Genomic DNA, 15969 nt, shown 5'->3' on the forward strand with positions numbered 1-15969 from the left:
AGCATCATCCTCACCGCCTCTGAGATCATGACAATCTCTTTGAACATTCGATGGCACACTGACTGTCCAATCCTTCATTCATAGAAACAGAAATGCAAAACTGCAAACCTACCAAAATATGAGCGACCCAGACAGTGCGTTCAAGGAAACCGTTAATTAGCGGAGCAGTTCAAAGACCATTGTAACTCTGGATGTCTAGTTTTTAAATTACCACAAAAGAACACACACAGCGGGGAACATGCTCTTTTGATAGGAGAAACTGAGCTTTTTGACCAAAATGTGCAACACTATGCCTGACAGAAAAGTAACACTGCATATCAACCTTAGCACAACATCACTAGTGTCGAAATATGATGGTGGCAGCATCATGCTGAAGAGGTGCTGCAGAAAACTGGAGACTGGAACAGAGGTTCTCGCCTTACAGTCGCTTCGCAAACAAGCAAAACTTTAACACAAACTTTGGTCCATTGTAAAAAATTTGCGGAAAATACATAGATTTTGTGACTGTGTGTGACAAAATGTGAAAAAGTTCGTAAGTTATGAATACTTTTGCAAGGCGCTTTAAATGTAGTCTTTCAACCAATCTATAAAAGAGCTTTAACATAAAAATGACCTGGCTTTTCTAAATTGCTTTATCTTATGTCATGCAACAAATATAAATCAAACAATATAAAGTTTGTGAGAATTAATTTCACTCCAGAAGTCATTGACATGGACGAAAAATGTAAACTCAAGAATTTATAGAGTTTCACTTTCTTTTAACCATAACCACAACAGCTGATTTAAAGAAGAACATTTATACATTCATGTTTGAACATTTTAATTACACATTTGCTTTAGTTAATTTGAGTGTTTGCTACAAATGGTGCCTTTAAGTACCGAGATTGTCAACTGTGCCAAAAAAAAAAAGACTTTCCTTCAGAGTACACATCTGATCCAAGATGTTTCTTGTAAAACAGCGCTATTGGATTTATTATTTGGCATTAATAACCTGGAATTTGTAGTTAATTTTCTGTTGCACAGTATGAGATCAGCAGTCATAGCAAACAGGAGATGGACCCCAGCCGGGTTCTGGATTTAGACAATTCAACTAAGCTGCAATTTTGAAATACATGCTGAAGCTCACAAAAACCCAGGCAGTTTTTAATTAACTGTGTCTCCTAAATCTTGCTTAGAGTTAAAAAAAAAAAAAAAAAAAAAAAAGGTAGGCTTTAACACATAGTAAGCAAATTGTATATGTTGTTTTATTGTTATGGTTCTCGACACTATCCTGCAAATTACCCTTTGGGGAGAAATAAAGTGTCTGTAAGTTGAACGAGACACTGTGGGCATACATAATGGAGCCCATTAAGGGGGGAAAAATCAATATCACCACCCAATCTCAAAATCAGTCAAGTAAATACTGTGCAATCTGCACAAAAGTTGCACAGCAAATTCTTATAAAAAAGAGAAAACCTCTATTATAACTAGTGAATACTTTCAAACACTCACATAGTCATTTTGTGCATTACTTTTAGACTTCATTCATGCAAGCTGAATGCTGGTGCAGTAGGTAGCACCATTACTTTGCAGCAAGAGTAATGGTGCAAAGTAATGATGCTACCATTATGGTGCTACCAAAGTAATGGTAGCACATGCACACACATGTGTGCATGTTCTCCGTGCATGTTTGCGTGGATCTTCTGAATTTAACTGTAATCAAAGGTGATCTGTTCATAATAAGCTCTAGTCATCAGCACCAGTCAATGTCCAGAATAACAGAAATAAATCGGACTTGACTTTGTGCAACTTTTGGTCGACAGTGTCAGAAGATCGCTAAGTAAGTTTGGGGTAATGTTCTTTGTGCTTTTAATTCTGCAAAATAGATTTCAGTCTTGGTGGTCTTTTGTCAATATTTGCCGTGTATATAGCTAACAAACCCCGTAAGCTAATGTGAAGCATTTTCTCTCAGTCTTCAGCTAGTCGATGTCAATGTCGATTTTTATCATGTTGACCTCGACTTAGAAAAAATAAAGTTGCATATGACGAAATTACACGTGACCGTGTCATTTTGTATGTAAAGTACAGTATGCCTGATGTGAAACAAGTCGTTCTTGAAAATGAGAATTTGTGCATCCTTGAGATCTACCGCTATCCATGTGTCTGTATAATGTACAATGGGGGGTAAAGGTCATTTTAAACTGCTCTCTAACGCGTTTTGCCCCGTGATGGACTGGCAACCTGTCCAGGGAGTACCCCAGTGGGCACCACCATCCCTTTGATGAATGCATTATTTATTTCCATTTGAAAATTGCAGTGATCATTGACACAATCACCCTTGTTCATGAGAGCAATTCTTCAACAATATATGTCTGAATCCCTTCTTTTGACATTTATTAATACAATGTTGTTTGCTGACAAATGTTAGCTTAAAGGGCTGAAAGAGAGGAAAAAAATGTAATTCCTGCTCACCTTTTCCACTGCAAATGACTCCCTCGTCTGTCTCGCAGAGTTCCTTGCTCTGGGCGTCACTCATGTCGCAAGACCTGGGAAACTGGCACAGATTCCCAAACCAGCCTTCCTCACAGATGCACCGTCCACATGAACAGTAACCATGACCTGGCATGGAAATGCAGAAGTGCCTTCGTTAAAAGGAGACAGGATATGGTGAGGGACCATGAGATAAAAACTACTACCTGTGCAGAAGAAATGTCTGCACAGGTAGTCCAAGACAAATGAAAGACCTCTGGAAAGGAAAAAAAGAAAAAAAAAAGTTTTGAAGCTGATAAATACAAAGAGCTGACAGCACTAACATTGAACCCTGACACTAATAGGCAGTGCAGGGAGGAAGAGCCGCAGGGAGATGAGAGAGACGGAGAGAGCTTATTGTATTTCCCCAAGGGACATGAAAGGAACTGTCATCGCTGGTCTTGTGCTGTCCTTAATAAATCTAATGCTTCAGACAGATGTAAAACAAAGAGTAGAAATAGCGGGCAAAAAAACATCCAGCATATGACACTTTGGAAGCCAAGAAGGTTCATTAGGTTGAGAGAGGCTGTTGTTTGCTGCTTTGCTGTAATTGCTTTAAGCATCATTTGACAAGAACCATAAAAATATAAGTCGACTCTTGAATGGCTCACTTGAACTAATGTCTTGAAGATGCAGTCTTGAAGATATTAGGGTTAATATCGTTGGATATTCTTGGAATATTTGGGTTACAGAACAGCAATGCTGACATTTATCATTTTATCATTGCGCAAATTAGTACTGTGTCAACATGTGTAGATGGCTTGATGCTTGAATTGCTCTGATTGTTAATGGGCTGGTCAGAAACAAAAATTCTTCTTTTTTTCCAGATCAGTGATAAGTTTTACCTATACACTAACAGGTTTCACTAATGACAAAGCACTTTTGGGTGAAAGTTGTTACTTTCAACGACTTATTTTGTCAATATGACTGACGTGTCTAAAAGTAAAATGATAGGAAGCAAGAAAGGTGTTCAGAGCATTTAGAAATTAAATTCTATCTCCAATCGAGGCTGGCTGCCTCTTCAGGCTGCTACTTTTAAAAGGGGACTGAGTCTTCAGCAAATAGCAGGGAGTTCAATGTTTTACAGCAAAGTTTATCCCTTTTATATTTTTGAAAAGTTCAAGTTGACTCATCGTAGACATCATGGACATTTTTCAAAACTCTTAGTTAAGGTAAATTTTTATTATGTGGCATAATTTTACCCAAATGTAAAATGGGTGAGATTATAATTTCTTTCCTGCGGAGCTGTGTAACATTGATTTCTCTTTCTCACAAAGTGATGTGATGTCTTATCTGGCATAACATAAATAATTCATACCAGGTCATAACAGACAGGCTGTTTCATAGCCTATTATTACAAAACATGCATAAATCACTCTAACAATATACCTTTGCAGTTCTTTGTCTTTTGTGGATTTGTGATTTACATATTTTATTAATCGTCATATTTATCTGCAAGGAAAAGAAACCCATTTTATTATTTATATGAGAAATCAGAAAACTGGTGTCAGAGCTTTACCAAACTGATGGTCAGAAAACTGCTGAAAAAACTGCTTCATACCTCAACACCTGACCAAGTTTTATATTTTATGAGCATTTTTGAATACGCTCTGCCTTCTCAAACCCACAGTCCGCCTTGGGAGATGGGGCTCTCCCTGAGCCAGGTTCTGCTGGAGCTTTCATCCTATGAGGGTTTTTTTTTTTCCATGGTGTCTCAATATGCATACTCAGTATGAGAGACTGCTGCAAGGTCTCTCATGCCTGTCCTCTACACGCTCATTCTCCTGCTGTCTTCAAACCCTACCCACAACTTTCCTTAAGAAAGTTATGCCTGTCGTTCCGTAAACTCCGATAAACTCATCGCTCTCATTGGATGTTTTCTCCCCACGCTTAATAAACAGCAATCAAACCTCTTATTAAAAAAAAGACAATGTTTCCATGGCAGAATTAAAATTTCTTCCACAGAAAAATGATCAAAAAAGCTGTGCTTCACCAGGAAAATAACTTCTTAATGACAGCCAACCGCTTTGACATGTTTCATTCCGCTTTCTGTCACCACAGAAACCGGTGGTGCCCTTGTCAAAATATCCGGTGACATCCACATAAAAACAGACTGTGGAAGAGTCACAATGTTGGTGGTGTTGGATCTCAGCGCAGAATTTGACTGGAACAACAGGAACTTCTTTGTGTCAGTAGGTAACTTCTGATCGGAGCGGGCGGAAGTCATCAATGCCAACAACTCATCTGTTTAGAGTTGCCTTGATTAACAACTGGGACATTGATCAATATGCTTGATGAATATTTGAAGATGACTATTCTTGATGATGGCATCCGACTAAATTGTGTTGCCTGTCTTGTGTTTTCATCATGTCAAGAACTTCACCTTGTTTCTGAATTTTGCAATACGAATAAACTTCACTTGACTCTGTACACTTTCTGAGTTATCAAAAAAGTTTGACAGATGTTCCAGAAGGATAACAGAAAGTCCTTCTCCATTGCTTCTCCCTTTTTCTCCCAAACCAGGGCTGCTACAACGGATAAAAAAAAAAAAACGCAGTTATCTCTCCACCTGGTACTAGTGTGCCATTTTCCAAGCACCATTGTGCATGGACAATCATTTTTGGGTGCTGCAAATTATAATATTACAGGAAAAAATTCAACAAATAAACAGATTTGTGTCGTGAAATATAACATAGGTGTAATGAAGGCTTATGATGTGTTGTCAGTCAAAAACAGATAAATAATGCCACTCATCACCTCAGATTTAGGCTGGCGATGTTTGTTTATGCAACACATAACTGGGAACACTCAGTGCATGATTATGAAGCACTGCGGCGCTCGGATGGTGTTCGAAATGCAAAAGGAACACCTGTTTACAGCTTCCCTCTACGTACTCATACCCTGTGAACACAACACAGTTGGAAAACAAATACATATTTCAAACGCAGCAATAATGTGATTACTAATTATAAGTGAGTCAAGCAAAATTATAGTGTTTTCCTCTGTGTGCCAGCTGCATTTACTCAGTTTTAGGTTACTTTTCTGTCAATTAGTTGTCTTGAGAGTTTTTACATAAAAAAAAAAAAAAAAGAAAAAAAACACACACAAAAACAATATGTAACAATATATCCAGGGACATTGCTAGCCATTTAGGTGCCCTACATGCAAATGTTTTGCGGAACTTAATAACTTAATACATTAGATCCTCACCAAGTGCTAGAGTGATGATGGTGATAAAGAATGACCAAATCAGCCTGAAAACTCAGTTTTCTCAGAAACTCAGAGTTTGTTTGAATGGAAACAAAATGGAAATTGTCGCTGTACCAAATTGTGCTCTCCTTTCTGTTTTCTACTATACTTGCCTTTTGAGTTTTGGTCTCGCAAATGATCTGAAATGTTATGAGGTTTTTATTTTTTTCTTTTGTCATAAGAGCCTTTCTATTGTCATTCAATAGATAAAAAACAAAACAATAACGTTGTATTACAAAATGCTTGTTAAATTACCAAGCAAGTGTTTTGCACCGCAGTGACGCTGATCATTGGGAACTTCTGGAAGTATTTTTTTTGTAGTAAAAATAATAAAACCAAATAGCCAGTACACAGTGTGGTATTACTCTATACTAACTTTACAGACTCTGAAACCAAATACTTGGAAATATTCCTAATAACCTTTGCTTGTGTTATTGGAACAAAGTATGTCACATAGATTTTCATATCCCTTGCCAGCACTGGGTAGAAGCTTTTTGTGGCTGAATCTGTGTTTAACTTAGAAGAAGGTTGGTTAGGTCGTAATAAGACTTTAATCATTTTTACAAGATTTGTGAACAAGCAGAACCCAAAAAAAGTTAATAAGGTAACTGAGAATCTCTGTGAATTGTAACTGTGTGTAAAGGTGCGTGGTTATAAATGAAACTAAGCCTCCGCCTTAGACGAAGTGGGGTGTCAGCCGTGGCAGACCATGCATGACCGCCTCAATCAGTCAGTTTGGGACAGCAGGTAATTGCTTTGAAGGTTCGACAAGCAAGCTCCGTTCAATTAGCGTGCACCTGTCTTCCTCAGAATGAGCACTCTGGCACTTACAGACAGACAGTGAAAGGGAGGTAAATGTGAAATCGGTGCAGCAAAAGTGTGATCAGCAGACAAAGAGTAAAAGCAAGGGGGAAAGTCAAGGTTTCTTTCTTTGTAAATAATACTGCAACATTTCAACAGTGTGGTATTACTCTATACAAGCTTATTTTCTTTCAGTATAAAAAAAGAAAGAGATGCGAGCTATTCGCAAGAATAGTATTGTATATTTGAAAGTTAAAAGGCAAGTTCAATAGCTCTGAATGCAAGGTGCATATAATTTCGGCCTCTGTGCAGCCCCACTATTTTCCGTCGCTGGTTGTGTTCGCATTGAGTAGAGTGCAGCTTCAAAAGTGTGCAGAGATCATCTCATTAAAAACAAACTCCTGCTGAAGCTGCTGAGGCAACCTCCTCAGAGACAAGGGGGTTGCACTTTCTCATTCCTCATTGTCCCATGCCTCTCCTTCTGTACCCACTTGTTAGCGAGGAAGCTGAGGGGAAAAACAAAACCCCTTAGCATTAGCTTAAACTAAATCAATTGAAAAAAATTATCATGTGAGTATCATCTCTGAATTGAACTGCCACTCAGTGCAGATGAGCTGCTGTGGCTCGCAGGAATCCCGTGCGTTCCTCCTCGCGATGAAGAAACTTCTCATTCTTAGAGAATCGTGCAAAAGGTTGATACAATTCTTACATCCCAATAACAAACTTCAATGTATTTTAAAGGAATTATATGCGACCAACACGAACTGGATCATCATTTTTCATGGCAGAAATAGAATACATTTTTGCCATGGTTTTTAAAACTTTTCACAAATATATATCGGAAGAGTAGCCATTGAGTCAATACTATGTTCAACCACCTTTTACCTACAATTGAAGACAATGATGTCTCTAAAATCTTTGCACATTTAGACAGAAATTGTTGCCCATTTATCTTTGCAAAATAGCTCGACCTCATTCCAATTAGATAAAGAGCAACGGAGATAATCATATTTCAAGTCTTCCAACAAATTCCCAATTGGAAATAAGACTGGACAATAACTGGGCTATTACAACAAATTAATTTGCTCTGATCTAAACTATTCCTCTGTTCTTTCTGCTGTATGTTTATGCTTGTTGTCTTGTTGAACAGTGAACCTCTGCTGTAAAATGGGGCTTTAATATAAGAAAATGTCAAAAAGTTTAATAAGTTTGAATATTTTCACAACACACTACATTGATCCGTATGGACAGATGTATGTTTTCATTGGCCTACACTGTCTAAATTTGAAATCTCGTACGAAATACATTTTTCATTCTGTTTTTACTGAGAATTTTGTTTTCTCTTGTGTTTGTAACTGAAAACGATGTGCTGATTTCTGTCACATACTTGAGCTCCATCAATTTTTCAATTTGAATTTGAAATCAGTGTTCTTCAGCTCAGTGAACAGGCCTTTTATTATTGCAGGCTTGGGCCACTGATAATTAAATTATAGTTGTAAACAAGTGAATATTCATAAATGTCACATTAGTCATTTTTGCCGCTTCAGACCTAATTTGTTGACACAAGTAGTTCTTGAAATGAGACACATGGAACGTTAACATTGTTTTAATCTTTTTTACTGGGCTCTTTACTCTCACTGACAAACAATTCTGAGCTAAAACATAATCTTGTATCCTGCATAATGCAATGTTTGGTCCGTTTCCTGTATAAAATCAAGACACATAGATGCGTGCGCGTTTTTGTGTTTGTGCTCTCACCTCCACAGACCTCTCCCTTCATGTCCTCACACTGACGGTCATCACACTCGCAGCTTTTCCCATGAATGCGACTCTCCTCAGGTGGATGGCAAATACACTGTCCACAAATACACTGCCCTAGAAAAACACAAGTTTGTTTTTAATAGATCTGCAGCTCTTGACGTTTCAAAAATAGGAATAAAAATTCTCTTTTGACAGTGTCAGTAATGAACTCATATTTGACAAATAATCTTATAGAAGAATTAATATCTAAATATGAACACTTGTAGTTGTATTTGATCCACATTTTAAAGCGATTAACTCCAAATAGATTCTATATCCATGCAGACATATTCATGGTGTTAAAACCATATTGACAGTGCTCATTTACCATGCTGATTTTTCTGTGTATCAGAGTTTTATTTATTATCATTTGTATAGCAGTTATCCTCTTCCCACTTTTTATCTCATGTAATGTATGTCTTCCAAATGTTAAAATTAACCTGGGAGTTGAGTTTACATAGAGTAAATGGAGCCCATCGTTGATTTTAAATGAGGCTGTCAAAAGCTACAAAACCTTTTATGGAAATGCCACACTAATAAAAACATTTAAGGGCTATATGCCTACTCATACCCGGTCCTCAACAAGTTGCTATTCCACTCCAATCAGTGGGCTGTCCGTGAAGAAGGCCACTGCGAAGGTTACTGATTGAACTTGCTGCTGTCTAATGATGACAATTGTTTGACAAGCAAAGTCTCTTCTGAACTATCGCTGGACGTCTGTGCAATGTATATCAGCAGGAACGTCAGACTGATATCAAAAACTTGAATGGTACGGTACAGATGGTGTCAGAAGAGTTAAAAGAAAAATGTTTGATGAATTTTCAGTTAAATATGAGCTGAATCTCCTTTGAGTACTGCGTAATTGAGCACAGGAATAACTGGTGAAAAACAATTGCACCAATCTACAAAGGGAACCTTCCAGTTCACAAAGGTCATTCAAGAGACTGTTATTTGTCTCCATTGTGTTGTCTTGTGGGTCAAAAGTGACCCTCTCGCATGTTTAGCTGTAGGAAAAATACCCTAAACGATCTTTTTCTGACTTGAAATTTTATGACTTTTCCTAAAAAGTACTACTTTCTTTTTGTTTATATTTTCATGTGAACTGTACACCACCAGGGTACAAGGATAGTCTTATGGGTCATTTTTGACCCGTGAATTACAAAACCATTCAAACACCAGAGTATAATACTGTTGATCCTCTTTTTGTATAGAGTAAAAAATGTTTTATGATAAAACAATGAATTAAATTGAGTTGAATTGATAAATAATGGATCGTTTCATTATCCAAAATAGATTTTAGATTTAAAATTCAATTAATTTGCTTTATTTTAGGGTTTTGGTAGGATTTTTAGTTAGTCATTTTTTGACGTGTACAAACTAGTTTGGTTGTTGCTTGGCTCTAAAGAACAGAAACACACCCAGGATGTGTATTTGCCTGGGTTTGTCTTCTGATGACTCACTGAGTTAAATTAGTGGCAATAAATAGTGCAGGGGAGAAATTGAAACGACATCTACTTGACTGACAGCAGCATCTAATGTGTTGCCCCTGTCACATCACTGACACTTTTTATGACCATGCATTTTTAAACATGCAACACACAAACACACGCACACATTATGCTTATGGCGGTCCCTCTTACTGCTACAAATACCACATGCTGCCATCTGCTCTGAGGACTCAGTTACCCTAGTAACCATTGATGTCATAGCACCCTCGTCTTATCAATTATCTCAGCAGTCACCAAACCGCTAACATCAGTACGTGTGCTTGTGTTTGTTTACTTTGTCATGCTGCCTTCAAAGACATAGGCACATTGATGAACTTAAATTTAAGACAGTTTATGTAACAGTTTGTGTAATACTGGACTGAAAAAAGAAAAAAAATAAAAATAAATATATATGTATATATATATGTATATATATATATATATATAAATATATATATATATATATATATATATATATATATATATATATATATATATATATATATATATATATATATATATATATATATATATATATATATAAAATTCCCTTCTCACCCACCGCGGGTGGTTCTTATCCTCTGAGCTCGGGTCCTCTACCAGAGGCCTTGGAGCTTGAGGGTCCTGCGCAGTATCTTGGCTGTGCCAAGGACTGCACATTTCTGGACTGAGATGTCTGATGTTGTTCCTGGGATCTGTTGTAGCCACTGCTCCAGTTTGGGGGTTACTGCCCCGAGGGCCCCGATGACCACAGGCACCACTGTGGTCTTCACCTTCCAGGCCCTCTCCAGTTCTTCCCTGAGGCCCTGGTATTTCTCCAGTTTCTCGTGCTCCTTTTCCCTGATGTTGCAATCACTTGCTACATCTACCACAACGGCTTTCCTCTGTTGTTTATGTCTGGTTGGTTCGCCATTACCATTCTGTCTGTCTGGATCTGGAAGTCCCACAGGATCTTAGCTCTGGCGTTCTCCACCACTTTTGGGGGTGTTTCCCACTTTGATCTCGGGGTTTCCAGTCCATATTCTGCACAGATGTTTCTGTACACTATGCCTGCCACTTGGTTATGTCGCTCCATGTACGCTTTCCCTGCCAGTATCTTGCACCCTGCTGACCCGTGAATTACAAAACCATTCAAACACCAGAGTATAATACTGTTGATCCGCACTGTCTCAGGGGCCTCCTTGCACAACCTACACCTTGGGTCTTGTCTGGTGTGATAGATCTGGGCCTCTATTGCTCTGGTGTTTAGGGCCTGTTCCTGGGCGGCCAGGATGAGGGCCTCTGTGCTGTCCTTGAGTCCAGCTTTTTCCAGCCATTGGTAGGATTTACTGATATCAGCCACTTGGGTTATTTGCTGGTGGTACATCCCATGTAGGGGCTTGTCCTCCCATGATGGTATCTCTGGCACCTCAACCTCCGTTTCCTGTTGTCTGAGACATTCACTGAGCACATTGTCTGTTGAGGCTTTGTCCCTGACGTATTTATGGATCTTAGTTGTTTCGTCCTGGACAGTGGTTCTCACACTCACTAGTCCTCTGCCTCCGTCCTTGCGGCTCGTGTACAGTCTCAGGGTGCTGGATTTGGGATGGAACCCTCCATGCATGGTTAGTAGCTTTCTAGTCTTAATATCTGTGGCTTTTATCTTCTCCTTTGGCCAGCTGATTATTCCAGCAGGGTATCTGATTACTGGCAGGGCATAGCTGTTTATTTCACGGATTTTGTTCTTGCCATTGAGCTGGCTTCTCAGGACTTGCCTTATTGGTTGGAGGTATTTAGCTGTGGCTCCTTTCCTTGTGGTCTCATAGAGGTTGCCATTTGCTTGTGGTATATCTAGGTACTTGTAACTGTCCTCTATGTCTGCTATTGTTCCTTGTGGGAGTGAGACTCCTTCTGTGTGGATCACCTTCCCCCTCTTTGTGATCAGCCGACCACACTTCTCTAGTCCGAATGACATCCCAATGTCAGTGCTGTAGATCCTGGTGGTGTGGATCAGTGAGTCGATGTCTCGCTCACTCTTGGCATACAGCTTGATGTCATCCATGTAGAGAAGGTGACTGATGTTGGCCCCATTTTTGAGTCGGTATCCGTAGCCAGTCTTGTTGATAATTTGGCTGAGGGGGTTCAGGCCTATGCAGAACAGTAGCGGGGACAGAGCATCTCCTTGGTATATGCCACATTTGATGGACACTTGTGCAAGTGGTTTGCAGTTGGCTTCAAGGGTGGTTTTCCACAGCTTCATCGAGTTTGCAATGAAGGCTCTCAGAGTCCTGTTGATGTTATACATCTCTAAGCATTCAATGATCCAAGTATGCGGCATTGAGTCATAGGCATATCTATCTATCTATCTATCTATCTATCTATCTATCTATCTATCTATCTATCTATCTATCTATCTATCTATCTATCTATCTATCTATCTATCTATCTATCTATCTATCTATCTATCTATCTATCTATCTATCTATCTATCTATCTATCTATCTATCTATCTATCTATCTATCTATCTATCTATCTATCTATCTATCTATCTATCTATCTATCTATCTATCTATCTATCTATCTATCTATCTATCTATCTATCTATCTATCTATCTATCTATATATATATATAGATATATATAGATATAAATATAGATATATCATTCAAAATGGTACCTTGAGTTAGAGAGGAAGCCTACCTAGTTGTCCAAGAGAGTTATTAACTAGTAGAACTGCTAACCCTGAAACGTGGAGTTGGTTTTGAGGATGCCATCAAGCACCTGCTAAAACAAAAATGATCTTATATGTATATTTTTTGTCATGAAACATCTTCAAGGAACAAGAGATGAATTTAGTTGCTTTCTATTTCAGGCCACCACAAACTCCTGTTCTCATACTGCCACTCCAGTAGGTTAACTAAAGGGGACCGGGCCTTTCAGTCGGTGGTCCCAAGCCTGTAGAACAGTTTACCCTAGCAACTCTATTGAGGTTTTTAAAAGACATGTTTATTTTCCCAGGCTTTTATCTCTTGATTTTACTGTGTTTCCTATGTCGGTTTTATGTTTTGTGTGGTTTTAAGGTTGATCCCTATTGTATAGCACTTTGTGATTTCATGTCTGTAGACAGGGCTTTATAAATAAATTTGACTAATAAACCATGTGACAAAGCTCATATTAACTCTGTCTGATTTCTTATGCCATTCTCTATACTCCAGTTGCTTCCACAGTCAACATATTTCAATCCAGTAGAACAAGTTTAGGAAAAAGTTAAGATGGAAGTTAGGATGAAAAAAGGGATTTGTATCATTGATGTGCAGCTGATTAACATTCAGAAACTGCACCTGATCCTGATTCTAGATCAGGATGTTCCAAACATTATGTTCACCAAAATGCTTAACCTTTGATTTTATAGGTTCCACTTGCTGGCATTTTATTTGGCCCAAGTTTTATATTAGTTGTTATAAAGCTAGCCACGTGACTTTCCATTTATATTTGTTTGCATAAATGTTTAAGAAAACATAACATCCAAAGAGAACCACCTATTGTATAATTTAGGGTTAGCTAATCAATATAGCAACACTCAAACTCCAAAGGATTAAAACATAGCAGATGACGCTGGGGTTACTCTGTTATTGTCTAACACAGACAACTTCATGCACACCAGAGAGAGGAATCCCGAGAATCAGAGAGAGAGAAAAAAAATGTTGCAAGCAGGTGCTTCCTTGAGGAAATACCACAGTATAAAGAATGTGCTATCCACAAGCATCTTGTCTCCACCACTCAGGAAGAAAGGCTCTGAAGCTGCTGCTTCAAATTTCAAGGCTTTTCCGCTCAAGCTGCCATCTGTACCAGCCGCATTCATCCATGCCTAAATGATTTTCAACGTCTGTCCCCTTCACTTTCCCTCTTTTTCACTCTCTGACTCTGCTAAAGTGATTTCTGCCTTTGTGTGTGTTTCCGTTTTCTGAGTTTTCACACCTTTCCATACTGTTACTGAAGTCTAATTTGTTATTTGATATTTGGATTATTCAAACAATAATGCCAAGGCAAAACAGCTATACCAACGCTTCTACAACAATGACCTAATCAGCCAAACTAAATGACAATTGCTACCATAACAGGTTCTCGCCATAGTGTGTCATCTTTAGACATTTTTAACTAATAGGAATAGAGACTCGGGTCGCATTTTGTATCAATGCGAGAGGAGTTTGAGTTTTGAAGGTGCATTTACAGAATTTGTTGTTTTTCTTGATCATAAATGGATAACAAAAAGAAAGAATGTGCTTTCCGCCAAGTAAATGAACAGAGAAGGAAGCGTTGTGAATCACATTAATTTGACTTGTGCACACAGTAATTTGAAGTTTCACTCAGTTGCTGCATTTGGAGATAATCTTGAGGTACCACTGGAGGAATCAAAGTTAATTAACTCTCCCAGAAAAAGTTAATCTTTTTTTTTCTGTTTCCTTATGCGAGTGCAGGCACCACGAGTCTTCTGCCTCGTTGTGGTATTAGTTTAAAGCCGTCACAATCACTTGATTTTACACAAAATGTCCTAAGTAGTTCATATATTAACAAAACACTAAATTGGTCCAATTTTAAGCCTGCACTTATTGCCACAGATCTGATGTTGTCCCATGGTGGTGTTTACTTTGTAATGGAGTTATCTCCATGGCAGCAGCCGGGGCGCTGCGTGGTTTCAGGTTCCTGATTTAATCAGCAGCTATGAGTGTGAGGGATATCTATGCCTGCTATAATAACACACAACACACAAAGGTGCACATGTCATCCCTTTTGATTTGGAACAAAGCAGCCGCTGAAACGCTAGAGAGTCCCTGCTGACCTCCCCCGCAGTCAAATGAAAGATGAAATCAATGCGTTGCGTTAACCCCTGGATAAATCCAGAAGCGGCGAGACCGAGCGGGTTAAGTCTTTGTGGTGTCGCCCACCTCCATCAAAATTATTAAGTTGAATCGGTAATTCAGCAGCTTTCACCAAGTTCTCTTTGCAACTGCTGAATGTCAGGTGATCTGTTGTTCACAAATAACATGAGAAGAACAAAAATACAGAGAAAAGCTAAAAGCTTTTGAGTGATTCTATTTTTTTTTTCTTATTTTGTGGACATTTTCAAAAACCAAAGCAGTTTAAAGATCAGGAATACTTCAAGGATGGTAAGGATAAACTTGGGTTTTAGAAGCTCTGCAAGGTCTATTAGTTTAGCACAGCATCCCAGCATGACGCATGAGGGTAAGAGGATAATGAAGAGCTGAGAAAACACACAACCACCATACATTTTCTTCAAGCTGCTGAAGCAGGCAAGTTAAACACTTTGCCATTGTCAAAACCTATTTGTGAATGAGAGAAAAAAAAAAACTCAAAGAATGAATGTGAACAAACCTCAGAAGAGCTGCAATGCATCATTACACTTGGCTTTAAGATGCATAGCATGTGTCACATGCAGCAACGATCTCTTGATTAACAGTTAAAATGCTACAGACGAATTCATGTGTACATTACTATTTTCCTATTGAGAGAAGCCTTTGACACTTCGAGGGAAAGTATGAATACATACAAGTCAGAACAATTATCCTGCCCAAATCTGGCTTTTTAAAGCTCTGAATGCCTTTTTAGGTTAGATTTTACAATTTTACACAGTTTGTGTTTAAGAATTGTAAACAATCTTTGTGAAGTTATGAATGTAGACTGAAAAAAAATAAATGTCCAGAATCCATTTTTCTGTTAAAAACAGAAAAATGTGAAAAACAAGTCACCTTGAGTAGCAATTTGGCTTTTTAAAATGGATAAGGCTGAGACAAGCGCAACCTGGACATTTGATTTGACTCGACAAGCGGCTCCTCAACAGCTGTCTCAAATATTATATGTGTGTAATTAATACTACATATGTATTAAATACAATTCCACAGCTCAAGGCACGAAGACTTTTCAATAAAGTCTTTGAACTGCAATCTTTGCCTGCAAAATGTTGGCTACATTTGATGCATGGTGTCATAAACCTGAATCTATTTCTTAGATTTTGCGATTATTTCATATGTGAAAAAACAAACAAACTATTTGGACAACTTGTGATGAAAGTCATTTCTATTATCCACACTTGCTCAAAATAGGATACAAAGGATGTGAGAGCACA

The 15969-nt window shown here is 38.3% G+C and overlaps 1 protein-coding gene across 4 annotated transcripts in view; it reads right to left on the bottom strand.

The window, feature by feature from the left end:
- The window catches only part of itgbl1 (integrin, beta-like 1), a 49396-nt gene that overhangs the window by 3711 nt on the left and 29716 nt on the right, over positions 1 to 15969 (bottom strand). For all 4 annotated transcript variants that reach the window (XM_055031798.1, XM_055031797.1, XM_055031800.1 and 1 more), the window contains 2 exons: positions 8317 to 8433; positions 2452 to 2598 (listed from right to left, as the gene is read on the bottom strand). In XM_055031798.1, coding sequence (XP_054887773.1) covers positions 2452 to 2598; positions 8317 to 8433 — 264 coding nt within the window. The remainder of the gene's footprint in view (positions 1 to 2451; positions 2599 to 8316; positions 8434 to 15969) is intronic.

The sequence above is a fragment of the Poeciliopsis prolifica genome, unplaced genomic scaffold, assembly GCF_027474105.1.
Source record: "Poeciliopsis prolifica strain line A6 unplaced genomic scaffold, Auburn_PproV2 SCAFFOLD007, whole genome shotgun sequence".
Lineage (NCBI taxonomy): Eukaryota > Metazoa > Chordata > Actinopteri > Cyprinodontiformes > Poeciliidae > Poeciliopsis > Poeciliopsis prolifica.